General features: G+C 46.5%; 5 protein-coding genes across 5 annotated transcripts; all 5 read right to left on the reverse strand.

Moving 5' to 3' along the window:
- Positions 1-775: 775 nt before the first annotated feature.
- BDV27DRAFT_147479 (uncharacterized protein) lies at positions 776-1474 on the reverse strand (the record flags this gene model as incomplete). Its single annotated transcript, XM_032070748.1, has 1 exon — positions 776-1474. The coding sequence occupies one exon, from the start codon at positions 1472-1474 to the stop codon at positions 776-778; it is 699 nt and encodes a 232-aa protein (XP_031924958.1).
- A 2927-nt stretch (positions 1475-4401) lies between these two features.
- On the reverse strand, positions 4402-6435 carry BDV27DRAFT_24216 (fungal specific transcription factor domain-containing protein). Its single transcript, XM_032076108.1, has 5 exons — positions 5903-6435; positions 5566-5849; positions 5026-5511; positions 4747-4961; positions 4402-4684 (listed from the first exon to the last, which is right to left on the reverse strand). The coding sequence occupies exons 1-5, from the start codon at positions 6210-6212 to the stop codon at positions 4441-4443; spliced, it is 1539 nt and encodes a 512-aa protein (XP_031924959.1). The 5' UTR covers positions 6213-6435; the 3' UTR covers positions 4402-4440.
- A 3149-nt stretch (positions 6436-9584) lies between these two features.
- On the reverse strand, positions 9585-9954 carry BDV27DRAFT_24243 (uncharacterized protein). Its single transcript, XM_032076110.1, has one exon. It carries the CDS (start codon positions 9858-9860, stop codon positions 9633-9635), a length of 228 nt encoding a protein of 75 aa, XP_031924960.1. The 5' UTR covers positions 9861-9954; the 3' UTR covers positions 9585-9632.
- On the reverse strand, positions 9955-11336 carry BDV27DRAFT_24242 (arylamine N-acetyltransferase family protein). The gene is made up of 2 exons (XM_032076109.1): positions 11272-11336; positions 9955-11203 (listed from the first exon to the last, which is right to left on the reverse strand). Exon 2 carries the CDS (start codon positions 11138-11140, stop codon positions 10049-10051), a length of 1092 nt encoding a protein of 363 aa, XP_031924961.1. The 5' UTR covers positions 11141-11203; positions 11272-11336; the 3' UTR covers positions 9955-10048.
- A 1947-nt stretch (positions 11337-13283) lies between these two features.
- BDV27DRAFT_166547 (uncharacterized protein) lies at positions 13284-14308 on the reverse strand (the record flags this gene model as incomplete). Its single annotated transcript, XM_032074218.1, has 2 exons — positions 13284-14063; positions 14264-14308. 2 exons carry the CDS (start codon positions 14306-14308, stop codon positions 13284-13286), a joined length of 825 nt encoding a protein of 274 aa, XP_031924962.1.
- Positions 14309-14487: the final 179 nt, after the last annotated feature.

Raw genomic sequence — 14487 nt, forward strand, 5'->3', positions numbered from 1 at the left:
CATATTGACAATAGGCAAGCTGGCGGAATCGCCAAGAACACAAGCACATCACCAGGCAATCGTAAATAGAGAATTTGTATATATGTATCTTTGATGGGGTGGGATCCATGTATTCAACCATTCTTGGTTTATGGGGTGTTATTTAACTCGGACCAACTCTATCTGCTTGCGGCATTTTCCACTTCCTTGGCACGTCGTATGACAACCAGCCAGATCCACATAATAGATAGAAACTTAAAAGGAAAGATCATATACCACTAGGAGAGGAATACACCTAGGTCTAGACATGTCTGAGGTATCTCAAATTAATATCACACCATACCAGTTAATGTTCAAATTCGATCATGTACTTTTGTTCCCTCTAATTCAACATACAACTGCAAAATAGAGAGGGTGTTTAGTATTGTAGACATGAGGTTATCTGCAGTAACCCCATTTGCTGTGCGGACCCGATAAAATGTTTTAGCCAGATCTAGTGGGTATGATCGGCTAGTGAACTTTTTAGTAAATCACAAGTAACCTTGAAATGGCAAGCCACATCATAAGTGAATATGTTTCATTTTAGCCCAGCAAACAATAAATCAATGAGATACATAGTACGGTCCTGTTAGCTTCTCGCCCATTGTACTTTTGATATGCCAACACGTGCGTAAAGAGTTTCCAAGATAAAACGCCATCAATATTGTCATTCTTGGCCCCGCAGCTCCGAGGCTTTGCAAACCCTTCAATCAAATTACTTCATGCCAATCTGTCAGGCTTAGAAGCTTGTTCTTACTCACTGACGGTCGTACCTTCGGTCAACAGCTCCCAGTACCACCTTTAGGATAGTGTTGGCAGAAAGTTCACCAGGATCTTTATCCCAGGTCACCGTGTCAATAATATCTCTGACTCCGTAATCTCCAGCAAGGTTATCATCTAGATACTTCAAGTACTTGGTCACGTCTTTGTCATCGCCGACCTGGAAGAACTGGATTCCAACCTGCCACTTGACCGCACCCCAATTATCTAGTTGCTTTGCCGTGGCTGCAATAGTAGCAACAAGATCGTTTTCTAACTCATCAGTTGGCTTCCCATCAGTAATAACAATGATATTGATAGGTCGAACTGTTGAGTTTGTATCTGTTCTTCTATGCCGCAGCGACTCAGCAAGATCTTCCATATAGGGCCCTAGGATTTCCTTCAGTCTAGCCCCGATTGGCGTATCTCCATGTGGATAGACAGGTCTGAAGATATTTTCGACACTTTGAGGGGTGGTGACCATTCTAAAGGCTCCTTGAGTATCATTCGGGTTACGGTGTTTTAGAAAATATATATCAATGCCGTCTGGATCGTGTTTGGTGCATATTGGTGAGATATTAACCAGAGCACCAAGAGTCTCGTGCCAGTTTTGACCTCTCATGCTGGTGCTATCATCGATCAGAAAGATGGTGTCGAATCTCCGAAGAAGTGCATAATCAGTCTCGGGGCTGTTCATAATCGGGACACTGGGCTCGAGGCCTGAAATCCATTCGCAAGAAGTAGACTCTGTTCTGCTGGGAGGCATATTTGAATGTGAGTATACCAGTAGCAGCCCTAGGATAGACAGTAGTACAAGCAATGGAAGAGGTTTAATCAAAAAGAGAATGACAGGTATGAGTAGTAACAGCAGTAGTGAGTTCCGTTTATTCATAACTCATGGACCGGGCTTTTGCGAATGCTTCCTGCCTGGAAATCTTTCCAAGAAGATATAGGAATCAATTTACTTGGGCAGGAGGTCTAGAGGTTTCCACTGACGTATGTTGCTATATGTATCCCTTTACATGCAAAGCTTTTGGATCACAATACCCATGGTCCTAAATGTATGTCAGTGTCATAGACCCCATTGTAGTCAGATGCTACTGATTAGGCTCTGAGGCTTACAAAACCTTGTCCCATTACGGGTATAGTTGCTCTTCCATCCATATTTTATCAAACTCACGACATCCATATTGTCGATTATCAAGGGTTGTGGATATCGGTTACAGGATCTAGACATCCCGTAAAACTTTACTTGTATCACGCAATACAAATGTGCAATTGGCAAAGAGTAAATAGGCCTCGCCATTGGTTGGGTTCTGATATTGAACCAAATATACAAGTCTGTAACTCTGCGGGTGAAATGGAGCGGCTTGATATTGCCATTCTTCACAACCTCTGGGTGCCGACGTGAGCACCCCCTCGCCGGCAACAATCCTCCGAAACGGGACTCATTGACAGTGGTAGCAGTACTAAGTCCAGGCGGGGTACCAGCCGGTGAGGTAATACACCCAGGCATCGGAGTCAGGACGGCTACGTGGCCGCCCAAATAGACACTATCGTGAAGCTGGAAGACGGCCCACCAACCAGTATCATGTTGGACGGTGCGGCTGGTCACCCAGGCTTTGGACTGAAACTATCTCCACATGTTGCGGACGCAGATGGAACCGCAGACGATAGTATGGCAGCGGGAATTGAGGTGTGGGTTGGGCGAATTAGTTTCGATAAAGCCGGGGCGGATAAAGGTGCCTAAGAGGTAGTAGGAGGCTCCCCCATCACCTGAGCAAAAAGTGCCGTGACAGGGCTGGGCTAGCGATTGGCTTAATTGAATAGCGCCCTGATCATGCAACGAGGCTGGCTGATGTGTTGTGGCTGGGACTCTGCACTTCTAACCGTCTGAAAGCTGACATGATTGATTAGCATCATAGGCGCCCATTGAAAGACCTTGGTCATATTGCGGGGTTTGTAAGAAGCAAAACCACTGGAGTATATCTCTGATTGCACTACTACCGCACCTTGGTTCCGCTAACTTGTAATTTCCTCCAATATAGACCAATAGCCATGGTACATGGATTGGCCCAAGTAGTGCTTGGACCGATAGAAGCCCGTTTGGATTGCACGAGTATAGAATATGCCCTTCACAAAGCCAAGAATCTTAATTTTGGAAAAGGGATCTTTTTACCTTTTCTTCGATAATAATAACAATAATAGCTGGCTGATAATGTCCCAGTCTGCGAGGCCGTTGACTTGCTAACGTGTGATAGTTGAACAATGGTAGAATGTCATAACCAGGAGCTCCTTAGATCTACTGTAAGCTCGACGCAAACATTAATACATGCCAATGCGTTGATTACATTTTGCCATGAAATATTTTGACATATTTGGTGGGCACGGTTAACAGCGTCGGGACCACATTACCGGGAATGATGTTTTGCTTCCATATTTCCTGTCAGAGGTATTAGAGAAAGCCCTGGAGTCCCTCGATAATCAAAGGGGTTCCAACTGGAGATTTGTGGAGAAGAGCAATTATCTGCACGAAGAGGGTACTAAAAAGGGTTTCCATGGATATCGAGTCATGTACGTCCGCGCGAGAGGTGCAGAAACTGTGTAGTTGCATAGGAGGCACTCTCCGTGACGCGCCCCGGTCAGCAAGCTGGAAAAACCGCGTTGGGGTTGGCGACTCGAGAGAGATTCCACGCATGGCAGATAGAGGTCGAGCTTTCCCATGCCCACCAATGCAGTGCTGGCCACCACGCGAGTGTATGCCATGTCAAGCCAAATTAGGTAGTTAAGCACCCTAGCAGTGCACGTCAGTTCGGCAGGCACTAATATGAATAAGTGAGGGAAACGACAATTTGACCGACTCTGGTCAAGCCTAGGCTTTCCAGGAGCGGTCCTGATCAGCCCGACCAGCAGTCTTCATCTGGAGCTGAGAGTTCAGATTATCTGCGTCGCACGCAGCGAACAGCCCGTGCTTTTCTGCCAGCTGAATATCTGTTAGTCTAATGTCTTCAGTGTCACTGACCCATTTGCAGCATTGCGCTACAGAGAGGATTATGCGTGACAATCATTCAGTTACTCCTACGAGTCTGTGTTAGCATTACGTTGAGACATACATGAGATTGTTGCAAATACCAGAAGGCTCAGCGTCAGATAAGCGACCAGCAACGCAGATGCTATTGTGTTAAGAGCCTCCCAAGGCTGTGAGCGAACCAGTGCTTTGTGGACCAGGTCTCGATAGCAGTCTGAGCTCAATCTTTGAATTCTGTATGTAAACTCTCACTGCTCCATACGTTGGCGGTATTCCCGGGAGTCCTACCGTTAAATACTGTAGGTCTACGATACTTCCGCGGACACAAAGCCCGGATCCTCCCAGAACGAGCGACTGTCTCCAGGACGAAGAGCAGCAGTCACTGATCATGGTTGTTGCTTGTGTATATGGTTTACAGGTTGAATCCCTGATCAAAGATCCCACATATATATTATAAACTTTGTATACACTTAGGACCAAACACGGTCAACCGGCTTCCAGTAGTGCAGGCTAGCTTTATCGAAGTAAATGTGCTTTCTTACAATGTGCGCAGATGATATCTCTCAGTGGCTATTAATGTCCTATTTCAAACTCAAGTAGATGTCCTGAAAGTTGTGCACACATCGATGGTCTGCCTATTCACCAGTAGTAACTGACCGGGCAAGACGGTCCATTTTTGCCTGTTTACAAGCAGTCACCATGGCGTTTATGATAATAATGACCGGGTTTAGCTCAACCCGTCCCTCGGCGACCATTTCGACATAGTCGCCTACCCAGCTCACAGACACGAGATCTTCATCGAGGTTTTCATGGTCTGGATTCCCTATGAAGTCTAAACAAAGGACAAAAAAAGGGAGTAATTGGTACATTGAGATAGGACTATATGTACGGTTAATAATGTGCACACCAAGGACATGGATAGGACGTGATGCTTTCTATACCTGATTCCCCAGAACGCATGCGATGTGGACCCCAGGAGCGATTGGAAGGTCTTCAGAGACTTCCTGGCCAGATCAACGGCTTGACATGGTAAGGCATGACCAGAGTCACATTTCTTCGACAGATACAGCACAATAAGTATCTCATAGCTACCGATCAGCACGTCGATGCAGAGCCAGACATCGATATGATTTGTCGCCGTTCGAAGAAGGCTCGCCTGTAGTTCCTATTAGCACAGCATTCCAGCTTCTATCTTGTTGGTAAGGTAGGGTATAACGCACTGTATCCCAATCCGACAAAATAGACTGCACCTCATCGATATAATTATCAATAATAGCATCATGCGAAACCGGATCCGGATCCGGACCACCAGTAATCCAATCGAGATACTTCCTAACAATAAGACCGAGCCGCATAGATATCAGAAAATGAATCTGTATAAAGCGCGACGATTCATCGTCCACGCCATTGATCGTTGGATCGGGAAAATGCACCTTCCACGATCCTGCGGGGATGAGAGTCGGTTTGCCGAATGACTTTCGGAAAAGACAGTCCGTTCGAAGGATGTGCCAGAAGCCGAAGCGTTTCCGGTTCCGGTCTATTTCAGCTTCGTGTAGTGGTGTGCCAGCTGGTGAAGAGATTTGGTTGTCCCCTTCACTTGGTGTTTCGTCGACGGAAAAATAGCCTAGTGCCTTTGATATCCTGCATGTGTGACTGAACGCCTTCCAGGCTAGATCTGTATTACAGCCTTCGAGGGCTGTTGACGTCTATTGGTTTGTTAGCTGTGTGAGGTGGAGATCTAGTGTATGTGATGCGCTTGCCATGAGGGATGCAGCCAAGAAGTCGACGGGGGTATCTTGGACATTCTTCATCCATTCGTCACTTAATGCAACGCACTTTAAATAAAGATACCGCAAAATGTTGCCCCTTCTGGGATGGGCTTCAAGCTCCAGAACAATGCCCCGAAGGAGAACAGAGTAATAGATAATCTGAGATGTACAGTCTAGTTGGACGTGAGGGATCTCGATTAAGTCGGGGATTGAAGATAAGAAAGATTTCTCGAGAGGGAATTCGAAGCCTGGAAATTGGTGCGAGGCATAGTGTTCTGGAAAAGAGATTAGATCATCAAGAGCTGTGAAGGGGGGGGCAGACACTTGCTTTCAATTATTTTCTTTGCCAGGTCTTTTGGGACGATCGCGTCTCCCAGCGGCTCAATGCTCTCCGTACTGTGTATAGGTTCAATCTCCGATACAGCAGAGGTGATTGTCTTAATACATCGATTATTTTCGAAAAAGTATGAGCCCACGTGTCGCAGGTGACAAAAGACGTTGGAGAGAAGCATAGATCGACTGCCTTCATCTTTGATCCCATTGACAATATGTCGAATCGCGGATGGAACTACTTGAGCCGGATCTTCGTCTAGGGATATTGCCTGTGCGGCCTCTGCACCGATGGAAGAAATCGACATGGAGTCGTCTCCATTATCGTCGGTTTCTGGAGCATCTTCCAGACCAACTTGTTCTTCCAGGCGTTTGAGGCGGTCGAGAACCTCCAAAAGCAGACTTTTATCGAGTGGTTCACTTCTGCGATATCTTGTCAGTTGCCTGGTGGAGTCGAGTCGCCTTGTAGGTTATGTGGATCATCAATACGCTTGTTTCTTGGCTCGGCGCTTTCGAGGCGAGTAGACACACTCAGTTCCCGCGACTTCACAATTGCCACATCGCGGAGCGACTCGATTGCAGCGAACCTAGCAGATTGTTATTCTGGCTAATCCGTCCAGCTGGAATGGCTGGGATTATATCGGATTACCTTCTTGGATTGGCAGCGACCGCACTATGTATAGTTTCACGTGAGGGGTTGGTTTAAGTTCGGCATCAAGGCAAGCCTACTAGGCAACTCACCGAGATATTCTGTATGCCCTGTACGGCACTCATTCTTTCTCGAGACTACTATTTCTCAACGTACATGTGCTTCACTCGTGGCACATGGGTCCGAGATCTCTCTAATCCGGGTGAGATTCAGATCAGTTCAAGCGGGGTCAACAAGGAAGGATTCGCTGCTGGTCACCCACTTTAATTACTAACCTCCCAAAATAGATTGGTGGGTACCTATTCCATTGTAATTACGAGTAATAATACTCGACCATCGCGTATTTGGTATAGATATATTATACAACACTTATAGATACACCAGGATCAAGAGTCTACTTTCTAAGCTGCTTACCTAGTATTCATAAAGTCCGATCTTATTCCTGTATCTATTTCTTTTTATGGAGAATTAGATAGGGTATATTATAATATTCCTATCCTTTCTGTCCTTTACAGGAACCATTCGCTGCTTCTTATAATTTTATCTTCACTCTATACTCTCTATACAGTATACTGTTTCTTCCCTTTCTATGAGTTTCAGGAATAGGTAATATTGTTGATTATAGAAAAAACCAGAGAATCACTATTATTTACCTTATTTGGCTAAGCTTCGTCTATTTCAGCGGAATTCCACCCCACAGGATATATTCTATTTGTCTACAGAGGAGAATGTATAGACTAACTCTTCCTCTTTAGCTTTAACTTCTCTTCTTTTTCTTTCTTGGTTGACTGTTATCACATCGCAGTATAGGCCGTTATTCATCAATCCTGGGCCCGAATAGTTCAAGGCGGGGAGGAGTATGACTGTTCTCACACAAGGACTGCAGTCTTTTGGTGACTACTAGTACAGACCGTTCATGACCACAGTCCTTCCTTGACGGCGACCCTTTGGCAGTTGCGGTCCTTCTATGGCTCCCGCCCTCTCGTGACTGACGAGTACACCTTCCACCGCAGACCTCTCATGGCCTCAACCTAACATGGTCCATCAACGGGCCAAAAGTCCACGGAGGATGGCAATCATGGGTTCAATAACACAGGCGGAACGAAGGCTGGGGCGGTTTGAGAGCCACAGATTGAGAGCCAGCCTGGCCGCAAGCCTAGTTGCTGCTGTCCAATGATTGTGGTCACTAGATCTATGTCTGACGCTTCTAGTCCCTGGCCTTTGTATCCCGGCCACTAATCCTGATTGGCCGTACGAAGACCATTGCTGAGCAGCTTGTCGAATATGAGGAAATTATCCCTAAGTTTCATCATCGCCTATCTCATATCCTTGGTCATTATAAAACTGCAGCTGAGCAACTTGACCATGCGACTGGTCATCTTCTAGCGCATCGGCGGTCTCAAAATATGCGTAAATCACGCAGGAGGATCACTACTTCAGGCCCTCTGACTGCTGGAGATGCAAAGCAACGAATTAGTGATAGAACAGGGGATGAAGAGAAGCAGGCAGAAAGCCCAGTCAAGCAAGCAAGAGTATCTCCTTTTCCCTGAATTAACCTTAGCACAATCTAGGCTATTGTTTTTAAAAGTTTCTTAAGCAGCTAGGGAAGCACTAGAATTATCTATTAGAATAAACTTCAATACTCACACTGAGTAGGTGTCGAAATGGTCATCAGGTTCGATGGCCGACTCATCTGGATCCTCTTAAGTTTCGGGGATTTTAATTGACACGCATGTGGAGTACTTGGGGGCTACATGCAGCCTGAGGAATAAAATTAAATAAATAAGGGATCATCAGCCATCTTCGATTCATCGAGTACGTATAGCGAGGTAAGATGAGGAATAGCAATCTAAACTATCTTGTCATTGGGTAGTTATTAGCTACCGGTCAGAGTTTCCACGAGCATGGAGGTCATATCCACCCATCCCACACCACGATTCGCATTCACTTTAGACAGATCTTGGTTTCTTCAAGGATCCCCACACAACTGCTTGAATACTTGTCCCCAGCACCATGTACATGTGTCTGTCCATCGCTAGGGTTATGTATAATGTAGGACATATTAGTATCCCTTGGAGACGACTATTGTGAAGGCACGCTGGGTGATTCGGGCCAATTCGCATAAAGCTCCCCGCGCGTGGCTAAACCTGGAGACTCAGATGTGCGATCTCTGTCCTCCACAGACCCCGTCCTGGATGGATCAGGTCCATAGTCAGGAGATCGGCAGGGATCGATAGATAGACTGGGTCTTGGCCGACACAGAACTCCAAACTTGCAGTGACGATCTATCAATAGTCTTGAACTGCCTGAATTCGCATGCCCCACAGCAGATCACACCCTAGGACGTTGGTTGGCTCTGTGGAGGTTTGTGGGTACGCAGCTGAAGTTCCTAAATTGGGATGAGCATTGCCATAAGTCATAGCGCTTCCGAAGACTGGCGATCAGCTAAGAAAGATAAAGTCACCTTTCTCGAAGAAAGACTGCAGGTCATAGGCCGGTAGAGTCAAGGATATGCCGCCAATGCCATAATATGCGGATCGAATGTTTTGCAGCTAGTATGGTGGATATTAAATTGATATGCGTGACGCTTGGTACAGGTCAAATACTTTGTCAAAACTTTCTTTTACAAAGCCATAGAGTCAGCCCATGACAGGTAACAGTCACCCTTATAAAGGAAGTGTCCTTCAGCTTTTGGAGTTTATTAAGAGATGATTTTCTGGTTATAGGAAGCCTTCCTGAGACAAAACTTGCCCGGAGATGACAAGTTGCTGATTCGGGAGCCAGGTCCTATCATACATTTTATCTTTGATCTCCAACCGGCGACAACAGGGAGGAACAAAAATATACTGCGGTACAGCTCGTGACACCCGGGTTGCTCAACCATTGCATTGGTCAATCATTAGGGCCGACTTAAGTAGTGGGGGAAGAAGGAGGCCAGGTACTCTAGAGTTATCTGGCCTCTGCGTTAGGGATAAAGAATGAACAAGGACAAAGATGCTACGGTGCACGAATACTCATAGGGGAAACATGTGCTTCTACTTGGGTGGCAAGTCACCCTGAGACATTTTATTCTAGGACCTCAGCTGTGAATGCTGTGGGAGCAAGGATACATTTCGCCATGGCCACCCGTCGACTGGATATGAAACAGTCTTCTTACCGCCGCGGTCACTACTAACATACGCAGGTAGTGCTGAATGGAGTACTGTAAATCTGGAACCGGAACATAGAATGGCTTCAAGTGACCATAAATAAAGTAGGAAAAGGAAGGAAAAGAAAAAAAAGAAAAGAAAAAGGCGAATGCATTCATAGCCTTATCATAGTTGTCTTCTCAGCTCTGCTACCCGGGCGTTAATAAACTGTCCGAGCTGGAGCATGGTGCATGCATGCATACAAGAAGAGAGACATGTCTAGACGAACGGCCAAATTGTGTAAATTGCAATGGGATAGGATGGCTGACATCATGATCATGTCACTTGGTTCATCTCATCTTAGCGTTTATGCTAATATCCGATCGTGTGGAATCCCCCTCTTCTCCTCGTCTGTCAGATGCACGTTGAAGATTTCAGCCAGCGCCTGCAAACGCTCATCTTCCGTCTTACACTCTTTGATTACCATGCGATTGGTGCCAATGGTTTTTCTCACGGTGTCCTTGAATAAGGTAACATTGCCCACAATCATCTCCTTGTCCTCATCCATGAGCATTTTCGTGCAGGTGACGTATCTGGTGAAGAACGATCTCGGGTTTGTCGACGTGAACCAGGACATGACTTCGTAATCCTGGGGCAGGAACTCTGTCTCCGTGAAGCAATAGACCGGCAGCCACTCTTTTGTGGCGTCATCAACTGGGTTATAGCAGATGTCGAAGCACCACATCTTCGGGGACCCTGTCCCGTTAGCGGATTTGGTCGCGTACGACTCGGGTATCGACCGTAACTGCAGGCGAATCAAACGTGGAGGGACGCTGGTCGTCTCAAATCCGTCACGCAGCGGAAATGGGAGGTTGGGGCCCATGGAGCCCATCCCCACGTCCACGACGTACCACTCGTCGTCTAGTCGCACAAGATTGAGCATGTGGTTCCACCCGTCATAGGTCATGCTCTGATTGCGTCGGACGTCTGGGTAGGGACTCATTGCCCGCGCTACGCGGCCTCCACAGTTGCGCACTTCATAGCCGAGCGAGCGAAGGACGGTCCCAAAAAAGCTGTTGTTTTCCATACATCGCCCGCCGAGCCGCCGGCGAACTATCTTCGTGTAGAGCTCCGCCAGGTCAAGCGTGACGATCTTGTGTGTGGAATAGTGTAATACGAGATTATCGAAAGGGACATTGCATGTGTGGTGCCGTGTCAGGGCCCGTAACAAGGGCAGCCCATGTTCTTTGGTTCCGGCCTGGGTCCTGTCTTTCAGCACAATCGAGTTCAGATACTTTTGTGGGAGCTTGATGCACTCAAAGTAGTCGCGCAACTCGGCATCACTGTAGCCGGGACGGGCGTCCTCGTCCAAGGGAATCTGCGTAAGCACGTTGGGCGCAGGGTTGGACGACGACATGACGGGAGTAGTCTGGCCAGTAACGGATGACACTTGGATCATACGGAGCTCCTGCAGAACGTTCCGGGGGGAGGGATACTTAGAGTTGTTATAACGCAAGTTCTTCTGTGGCCGGACCGGAGATTCCGTGAGCAGTGCGACCGGTGAGTAGAAAGGCATGAGGGTTTTCTTACCGAGAGTGTGCGGGGTGAGGATACGTGGAACGTGGGGCGCCGGAGAGATTAAGCATGTGTCTCTCTCGCACGCGTCGCTGCTCCCGGCCCAGGAGTGCCGCTCGTGGAGTGACATGAGTAATTGTTTGGGCACGGCAAGAGATGACCCCTGAACACATCATTGAGCCGCTGCAACTTGTGTTCAACCGACATCATGCGCTGTTCCAGGTCAGGCACACAGCCCTTGCGTACAATGACATTGGTCGCAGATTCACTGGGTTCGTATAAGCAATCGAACCCGAGCGACATGCAGGACGAGCACGGGCTTACAGCTCCGGGAAGGGGTCAGGAACTAGTGTCTGGGGGCCAGGGTGGGGTGGAAAAGGCAGCTCCCAGGGGATTAGAGAAAATTCTACTATATAAATAAGAAATTGTATATAGGTTGAATAGATATTTAGTTTAAACTAAGTTTGATTATATAAGGGAAGCTCCAAAGGGGTTAGAACTAGAAAAAAGACTTTGATAAATTCACTCTAATCCTCTTAGAACTCAACCATATAATCCCTAGACTCTAATCAGTTGACCCCCAGACACTCAATCCCGTAACTGTAATCCCGACGAGCACGAAGGCCACTAGCCATCGCATCTGCCACAAGCATTAAATCAGTTTACTACCCTCCTCCGCTTTCGGACCTCCACTGTGGTGGTTAAATATCTGTATCAATTCAATACCCTAAGCGCTACAGTTGAGCAATGATACAATACTCTGCCTGCTCAGCTGCCCAACGGAGATAAACAGTATATTATCTAACATTCAATGCCTTACTGTTCCGTCATAATTCTCGTTGTAATGCACATCTTGTTTCTATATCATGGCGAAAATATTTAGGGACCCTCTGCAACACTATCTTAATACAGCAGGCAAACCTGGAATGATTGATGTTCATACCTCGTCGGCTTTTATAAAGTCTAGCCAATCTATTGCGGATACTTTCTAAGACAGTCCGTAAACATAAATTATACCCTAATGTTATAGTTTAGGTCGGCCTCGAAGAAATAGATATACGGTATAGGAATTTTACTCTAAATAGCGCAGATCGTCCTATACGCACTCTCTATAATTTCTATATATGTCCTACTTTGTCATTCTCTTCTATGAAAAATCCCAGATGTAAATTTGTAATGTGACCCACATATGTCTTCTAACTGTACCCGTCCAAGCTGAGAAGAAAAAGGATTCTCGGTCAAGCACGAGTGGAAGTCTATCTAATACCCTTCCAATATTCGGGAACGGCTTCGGGCAACTAGTAAAATGCAGTCGTAACCAGCATCCTTACGTTGGATATCAGCCGTTGAAGGCAATAGAGCATCAGTTATTCTTATCTTTCATATACTATTGTTTGCTGGTTTACTTTCGAAAGACCGGGATCCTTGTTAAACTGCAGAAAGTGCTTGCAGAATCCTGCTCGGTAGCAGATCCTTATTCTTTTCAACTTAGCTCTATTAAGCACAGACCAACTGATACTATGACAGAGCATTAGCATCCCTCTAGTGAGAGTTTTTAGAACGGGATTAGGGTCAATAATATGCTCCTCGAAGTCTATTTGTCTGTGAGATTGAATATGCTTGGGATGTGTAACCTGGCAGATGTATGCCAGTGCTTTGGTGAGTATGGCACCAGATCTCAGTCCCTTTCTACGAGAAGCCACCGAGCTCGACAGCCACGGTCTAGTCCGAAGACGTCCTCATCTGAACCCCTAACGCGTTTTTCGCGTCGCGCGTTTTCAGCCAACCACCATCAAAACTTAAAAGAACGGTCAATTCAAGGACTCTGTTTCCTATTAGTCTTAATGTTAAGCGAAATCACGAGTTAAATGACCAATATTGCTCCTTTAGTGGATGCACTCAAGGCATTGCTTAGTGTTGCATTGACTTATAGAAACTCCCAGCCAGGTTTGCGCCATACTCCGAAAAGTAGAATAACGCGATGTTTTCACTCACAAGAACCCCTACAAAAGCCATGAAAAGAGGGATCATGGATCCACCAGATCAGCCTCAGTGAGGCAATATATATCTTTTCCTAGATCACCTGTAACACGGTATCTATCTCCTATAGTACCATCCAGGTAGACCAGCCGTAATAGGCCGGTATCAAATGCCTCCTGGTCTGCAATAAGCATGTACATAGCCGCCACTGTGCGGAGAAGATCTGCAGCAACTACCTCAATAAAGTGATCCCGATTCGCCTTCCACTGATCAGGGTTGTCTTTCATCTCCTTTGCAAGATAAGCTTTGAACTGTTCTCGAGCCGTGTTGACAAGATCGGGCGAGGCATATCGTTTGTAATCGTCGATCTCTACTGGACCGGCCACTTCGGGCAGAATTTCGTATATACGCCGCCAGTCAGAGCCAAAGTTGAATGAGTTCCGATCATCTAATAAGGCCCACCATGCTTGGTCGGCAAACTCCTCCGACGCGTTTACCCATTGTTTCACCCTTGCGTCCGAGTCGTCCAGAGGATTATAATAGGTTCGTAGAAAGAACGGTGCACCCTTGTCTGAGTGTAATATTCGCCATGCCCTCCGACGTAGGCCATCCGACCGCCAAGCACGAAGGATTATATTGATTTCCTCTACTGTAGGTGTGCGCGATATTGATGCAAACTGGTCAAGAGGAACCCAGTCACGGAGGATTTCATCCAGTTCAAGAAATTGATAGATAAGTTGAAGGCGCTGCTGGTCTGGTGTCTCGACTGCTGCAAGATCCCAGTGTCTCTTGATGTAAGAGGAACAATTTAAGTCAACGGGTGGATGCTACGACTAAAGGAAGAGCCAAAAGAAAAAAGGTCAGAGATAGTTCTATTCTTCTAATCTAGCTCTCTGTGCTCAATAAAAAGGGTTTGCCTTCAACACATATGTGGAAGGACCCCGATGGGGAAGGAGCGTGTCTGCTACAGTGGATTGGGAAGGGATGGATTGTTCTTAGCAAAACGTACGATCAAGTATTACTCGACAGGGAGAAAGCCCCATGGTGGGAGATAATCTGAGTCGAAACCCATTATGTCATGGGAAATTGAAGGTGGGCTGAGGGTTGGGCTTTGATGGAGAGATAAACAAGGAAGAAAACTCCGAGGGTCTTTTGCATACTTTATAGTGACAAGCTATTGTTTGGGTTTGTATGACCTTACCAGATAGTGAGCTATTGAAGAGCCTCATTCTTTGTAGACTAGCAACCTAT

The sequence above is a fragment of the Aspergillus caelatus genome (genome assembly GCF_009193585.1).
Source record: "Aspergillus caelatus strain CBS 763.97 unplaced genomic scaffold BDV27scaffold_159, whole genome shotgun sequence".
Classification (NCBI taxonomy): domain Eukaryota; kingdom Fungi; phylum Ascomycota; class Eurotiomycetes; order Eurotiales; family Aspergillaceae; genus Aspergillus; species Aspergillus caelatus.